Source organism: Mobula hypostoma, chromosome 4 (assembly GCF_963921235.1).
Source record: "Mobula hypostoma chromosome 4, sMobHyp1.1, whole genome shotgun sequence".
In the NCBI taxonomy this organism is placed as follows: domain Eukaryota; kingdom Metazoa; phylum Chordata; class Chondrichthyes; order Myliobatiformes; family Myliobatidae; genus Mobula; species Mobula hypostoma.
The window spans coordinates 170,231,171-170,238,272 of NC_086100.1; the positions used below are offsets into that span (position 1 = coordinate 170,231,171).

General features: G+C 45.0%; 1 protein-coding gene across 1 annotated transcript; it reads left to right on the plus strand.

The window, feature by feature from the left end:
* The first annotated feature begins 256 nt into the window (after nucleotides 1–256).
* On the plus strand, nucleotides 257–6,702 carry LOC134344970 (sialic acid synthase-like). The gene is made up of 6 exons (XM_063045102.1): nucleotides 257–437; nucleotides 3,687–3,902; nucleotides 4,812–4,911; nucleotides 4,994–5,148; nucleotides 5,835–6,101; nucleotides 6,386–6,702. Exons 1-6 carry the CDS (start codon nucleotides 306–308, stop codon nucleotides 6,581–6,583), a joined length of 1,068 nt encoding a protein of 355 aa, XP_062901172.1. The 5' UTR covers nucleotides 257–305; the 3' UTR covers nucleotides 6,584–6,702.
* The last annotated feature ends 400 nt before the right edge of the window (nucleotides 6,703–7,102 follow it).

A 7,102-nucleotide genomic window follows, 5' to 3' on the forward strand; every position in this document is an offset into this window, starting at 1 on the left:
GTTTCCACAGAGTGGTTCGTGCTCTCCCCGGGTGTGGGGTCATTTTGTGACTGCCTAACTTCCCTCCTTCTTCACTAAAATTCCCCCCGCGCCGCTGTCAATCCCTGCCGGGGATCGCAGCCCATCCCTTACAAAACTCGATCCCCATACCCGGGCGGAGATTGGCCCCTAGTGGGGCGGGACCACAAGAGATGGCTCCGTTGCTAGGCTGAAAGTGGGCGGGAATAGATAGGGAGCGAGGGAATAAGACGCTCTCGGACCTTTCTCACTTCCCCATTTGCCGGTGCCTCCGTCCACGGGTGAAGATGCCGCTGGAGTTCGAACTATGCCCGGGGCGCCCCATCGGCGGTCCCCACCCCTGCTTCATCATTGCCGAGATCGGTCAGAACCACCAGGGCGACATAGATATCGCCAAGAAGATGATCCGCATGGCCAAGGTGGGAGACTGGGGTTTGGGAAGGATATAAGGGAATTGCGGAAGACTGGGGCGAGAGGAGGACCCGGGGAGAGGGAGCCGGACAAGGGGGTGAACGGGGACCGGCATCGCTTCTGCAGCCGAGCTCTAGGGTTGTCGCTGTAGCTTCAGCTGACGGGCTCCCATCTGCACCGTCGGTGTCCCGTTCCGCAGGGTCTGCCACAGTTCTGCTCCCCTACCTTCTGTGTACGAACTGTTGTCCCCCGGTGATCGCCTCCTGTATTATTTCTAACTTGTGCTCTAAAGTTTTTCAATCAATACAGCATCTTTGACGATTTTTCTAACATTAATTGCATTTTTTTTAACTGTTGAGAGGTTTTCTTTCCAAATGTGAACATAGAACACAGAAATTTACAACACATTACAGATCTTTCAGCCCACAATGTTGTGCTGACCATGCAATCTACTCTAAAAGCTGCCTAGAATTTCCCTAGCGCATAGCCCTCTATTTTTCTAAGCTCCATATACCTATTTAAGAGGCTGTTATACGACCCGATTGTATCCGCTTCCACCACCGTCGCTGGTAGTGCATTCCACGCACCCACTCCTCTGTGTGAAAAACTTACCCCTGCCATCCTCTCGGTGTCTGTTTCCAAGCACCTTAAAATTATGCCCCCTCGTGTTAGCCATTTCAGCCCTGGGGGAAAAAAAGCCTCCGGCTATCCACACGATCAATGCCTCCCATCATCTTATACACCTCTATCAGGTCTCCTCTCATCCTCCGTCGCTCCATGGGGAAAAGGCCAAGTTCACGCAACCTGTTCTCATAAGGTACGCCCTCCAATCCAGGCAACATCCTTGTAAATCTCCTTTGCATGCTTTCTATAGTATCCACTGCCTTCCCGTAGTCAGGCGACCAGAACAGAACCGAGCACAATATCCCAAGTGGGGTCTGATCAAGATCTTATATAGCTGTAACATTACCTCACAGCCCTTGAACTCGATCCTGCGGTATGCCAACGTACCACACGCCTTCTTAACAACACTGCCAACCTGAGGTAACGTCCATGCCTCTAACAACGATTATCTCCCCTTGATATTAAACGGCATTACCATCATCATCGACACTGACTAAAACTGAACTGGACTGTCCACGAGACTACCCCGGTACATGAGCGGGTCAGAGGCTGGGCTTCCGGCATTCAGTGATTAGCCTCCTGACTTCCCGAGACCCTGTCCTCATCTGTAAGACACAAATCAGAAGTGTGATGGAACACCACTTGATGCATTTTTAAATCATTTATGCCGATGCCCTCCAGCACTCTGGCAACCTCTGGGTGGGGCAAAGTCTCTCTCCTATCTCTGATCCACCAATTATTTAAATTGACGCAATTGCCCAAGAGCATTCGTCAGGACTAACTGAAGGAAGAGTGAGTAAGGGATTTGAAAGTTGGAGGGGGAGGGGGAGATCCAAAATGATAGGAGAAGACAGGAGGGGGAGGGATAGAGCCGAGAGCTGGACAGGTGATAGGCAAAAGGGGATACGAGAGAATCATGGGACAGGAGGTCCAGGAAGAAAGACAAGGAAGACACACTCAGGTTGGAGGAAAAACACTTTATATTCCGTCTGGGTAGCCTCCAACCTGATGGCACGAACATCGACTTCTCTAACTTCCGCTAAGGCCCCACCTCCCCCTCGTACCCCATCTGTTACTCATTTTTATGCACACATTCTTTCTCTCACTCTCCTTTTTCTCCCTCTGTCCCTCTGAATATACCTCTTGCCCATCCTCTGGGTCACCCCCCCCCTTGTCTTTCTTCCCGGACCTCCTGTCCCATGATCCTCTCGTATCCCCTTTTGCCAATCACCTGTCCAGCTCTTGTCTCCATCCCTCCCCCTCCTGTCTTCTCCTATCATTTTGGATCTCCCCCTCCCCCTCCAACTTTCAAATCCCTTACTCACTCTTCCTTCAGTTAGTCCTGACGAAGGGTCTCGGCCTGAAACGTCGACTGCACCTCTTTCTATAGATGCTGCCTGGCCTGCTGCGTTCACCAGCAACTTTGATGTGTGTTGCTTGAATTTCCAGCATCTGCAGAATTCCTGTTGTTTGCCCAAGAGCATTGTTTTAATTATTTATTCTCAGTCATGCGCCCTCTGCTGGTCCAACAAATCAATACTACAATACCTAAATTTTCTTCCTGATAGGAATGACTTTCTAATCCTGTATTAAAATTGCTGCTAGTTTTACTGCTTAATTAATGACATTTTTATATTTTGTGTTACAAACAATGTAGATTGTAGATTAGAACATACAACAGTGTAGCACTGGGCCAGGACCTTCATCTTGTGATGTTGCGTCAAACTAATTAAACTAGCATTTAAATGCCCAATTTAACTAACCTCTTCTACCTAAACAATGTCCATATCCATCCATTCTCTGAATGTTCGTGTGCAGATCTAATAATCTCTTAAATGCCTCTATTATAGATGTGTCCACCAGCACACCTGGTAGTGCTTTTCCGACACCCACCACTCTCTGTATTTTTAAAAAGAAGCTTGCCCGCACGTATCCTTTGAGAAGAAGCATAATCAGCATTTAACTGGCAGTTTAAGTCGTTTGGTCTTGCCCTATCAGAGATATTCCTGTGGTTCTACCCATCCCATATTTATCTACTATTGAAAGTTTTTCCACGGGTAAAGTGGTAAAGTGGCTCAGAGCCAAAATGCTAACTGTTTCTCTTTCTACGGCTGCTGCCTTATAATACTGACGTACCGTATACATCTTTTTCCTTGTTCCCTTTCTGGCTTTGTCCTTTTGAAGTTCTATAATCTATGATCCTGGTTTGCTGGCACTAATTATGACCTCTGTTGTGCCTAACTATTACAAGTGAACTTTTATCTGTACTCCGTTTCCTTTCGGAATTGATTCTGCTCTCCTGTGAGGAACATAACATGTGTGTTCTCCTTGCAAAACTGAGGGATTGATCTACTATCAGGTGGCATCTTTTGGATTCGATGTAAACCCAAATTTGATCTCTGGATGTTTGAGATCCAGTGGAACCACTTTGAAGAGCAGAGCAGTTCTTGGTATTCTGGCAATATTATTCCCAAGCTTAATGACAAGAATCAAGTAATGTATTTTTGTCTAAGGAAGTTTGGAAGAACTTAAATTTTGTATAAATACAGGTCTTTTACAAGTTTGTATAGGGATTGAAACTTCAGATTTATGTTGGGTATTGTTTGTAAATCTCTGCTGTCTCTTTCTTTTAGGAATGTGGGGCGGATTGTGCTAAGTTCCAAAAGAGTGAGTTGGAGTACAAATTTAACAAGGCAGCTTTGGAGAGACCTTACACATCCCAACACTCCTGGGGTGCCACGTATGGTGATCATAAACGCCACCTGGAGTTCAGTCATGAACAATACAGAGAGCTGGCAAAGTATGCACAAGAAATTGGTATCTTTCTCACAGCATCAGGCATGGATGAGGTGGGTACCGTCCATAGGGTACTCCTAACTAATTTAATAATATTTTGTGATTTGATGCCCTGTAACATGTTGAAAAAATTTGCAGGTTCTAGATAAAAACAGAAAATATTGGGAGATATTTAGTAGGTCAGGCAGCATTTTATGGGGTGAGAAATGGGACAGTAGCTCCTCATCAGTGTTAGTATCTACAGGAGGCGCTGCCTTAAGAAGGCAATATCAATAATCATCAAAGATCCCCACAATCCCCACCAACTTTTTGTAGATTCCATGGCTCAGGAGCTACAGGAGCCTGAAGTCAAACACCAGCAGGTCCAACAACAACTACTCGCCTTCAACTTTGATTTGATTCTTGAACCAACCTGCACAACCCTAATCACTATCTCAGTAGGGCAACACTGTAGTCACTTGTCACTAAAATGGATTGTGTTCTGTTCTAATTGTGCTCTTTCTTGTACAAAATTGTGTATAATTTATGTTTAATATGATTTTTTGTGAATACTGCTTGTCTGATGCTATGGTGCTTGTGGTGCAGGTAGGTTTTTTATTGCACCTGTGCAATAAACATATGGCAACGAACTGAACTTTGACTTTGATAATGATGATTAGACTCCTCTACCTTGGGGGAAAAAGGACTGATTATTCACATTATCCAACCCCTTAGGGCACTATAAACCCCTTCAGCCTTCCCGACTGTCCGATCTGTCCTTGTAACTGTCCTGGCAACATCTTGTGAATCCACTCTACACCCTGAAGGACATCTTTCTAGTAACCAGAAAGAATAAAAACGGTGATAAGCATAGAGACAGGCAGACACGTCGGCATGCAGATACGTAACACTAGCAGAGAGAAGAGAGTTTGCTAGATGATAAATGGTGAAGAGTTAAATGGTTTTTTTCCCATGTTTTTTAGATGGCAGTAGAATTTCTTCATGAACTGAATGTGCCTTTCTTAAAAGTTGCCTCATTGGACACCAATAATTTTCCATATTTAGAGAAAGCTGCTAAGAAAGGTAAATGGGATATAGTACTTCCCCTCCCTGAACCTTGGGACTTTTGTTTCCACCGTTACTAATGACTTCTTTGTGTTACCAGGGCGTCCAATGGTCATCTCCAGTGGGATGCAAAGCATGGAAATAATGAGGAAAGTTTACAAAATCATGAAGGCCACCAGCACCAAGTTCTGCTTCCTTCAGTGCACCAGTGCATATCCACTAGAAGCTGAAGATGTTAACCTGCGTGTTATCACAGTCAGTACAATACACCGTGATTTCACAATGAGTAGAACACAATAGTTAAATGACCCATTTTCCTCACCTGACAACCGTTACTGTTCTTTCTTCCTGCTACCTCCGCAGTCTGTAAAATCACGAAACAGGGAAATGGTATTCATTCTCTCTGTCCTGATGAACGGTCTCAGCCCAAAACATCAACTGATTATTGCCGTCCATACATGCAGCCTGCCTTCTGAATTCCTCCAGCATTTTGTGTGTTTTGTTCTAGATTTCCAGCTTCTGCATAGTCATTTGTGTTTATTCATTTCCTCTGTCCAGTTAGTCCTAATTTTTTTTTTCTAAGCTGGATCTCAACAACATCTCTGCTCCTTCCCCACAGGCACACAACCTCTATCTTTCACAACTTTGCCAAGAAGTCAAATACTAAACTTGCTCCCTTCAGGCAGGGCCTTTAGTTTACCACAGCCTCTTGGTTTATCTTTTGCCTTTGACCTTGTCCTCTGGCCAATTGTCTGCTGCCGTATAAATGCCTCCCTTGTTTCTCTGAAAGCCCAGCTCTCCCTTTCAACTCCTCAGTTCCATGTGAATTTCTAAAGCCAGACCCTGCAACTTTTGACATATTTAATTCATAGATAATGTCTGTTTCCAAACCAAATGCGACCTACAGAAAGATTAACGTGTTGACCTTTTGGCCCCTCCAGGAATACCAAAAGGAGTTTCCAGACATTCCTATTGGATACTCCGGGCACGAGACTGGAATAGCTATAAGCATAGCAGCAGTTGCTATGGGAGCCAAAGTTGTGGAGCGTCATGTGACCCTGGACAAAACCTGGAAGGGTAATGACCACCAGGCTTCCCTGGAGCCAGATGAGTTGCGAGAACTGGTCCACTCGATCCGCACTGTGGAGAAGGCGTTGGGCTCTCCCCTCAAACAGTTTTTGCCCTGTGAGGCAGTCTGCCATAGCAAGGTACTGAAGCTAACATTGAAGGGCAAAGCAAAAACCCCTCATCTTTTGAGGATTTGCTGATTTTCTTGCTGCGTTGATTCCTCCAGTAAGAGGTGTTTAGTTTTAAGGAGATAATACTTATGTAATACAATGGTCTAATGTTCGGTGTGCTCTGGGGAATGAATTATGAGATAGTCCTGTTTTCCAAACACGCAACCTGTGAAATCAAGCAGAATGTGGCACAGTTACAATGTATAGTTCCTGGTGCTTTAAAGCAATAATGTTACCTTCTCTTCCTCTTGTAGCTGGGGAAGTCGGTTGTAGCCAAGGTGAATATTCCAGCAGGAACAGTCCTGACCATGGACATGATGACCGTGAAGGCAGCAGTCCCCAAAGGTGTTGAACCGAACGACATCTTTAACCTGGTGGGAAAGAAAGTCAAAGCAAACATAGGTGCAGATGAATCAATCACTGAGGACGTGATCGGAAAGCAGAGTTCTTAAGATTACACAGAGACGATGCTTAAATTAAGCCAATTAGAACTTGATTAATGCCAAGTCTGGTTGTGGGGTTATTAATTAATTAAGAAATTATTCTGTAATAATCAATGAAATAAAATGATTTGCTATATTAAATTTTGAATTCCATTCGTGTTCTTTTTTTTGGAGTTCGGACATCACTGGCAAGACTGGCAATTTTTGCGTGTCCAGAATTGTCCTGAGGTAATGGTGAGTTAGCCTGGGCTGCTGCAATCCTGCTGAAGATACTTTGGGAGGGGATTCCAGGATTTTAAACCCAGTGGCAATGAAGGATCAGTGATGTATTTCCGAGTCGGGCTGGTGGGAGACTGAGAGGAACCTGCAGATGGCTCTGTTCCTCCTGCATCTTTTGTCCTCAACTGTCTTGGTGATAGAGGTAATGTCAGTGCATTTCATAGATGGAACACGCTGTAAAACTTGGTGACAGGGATGGTAGATTTGAGAGGTGCTGACGGGGAGCCTGGGTGATAACTTCAGTGTGTT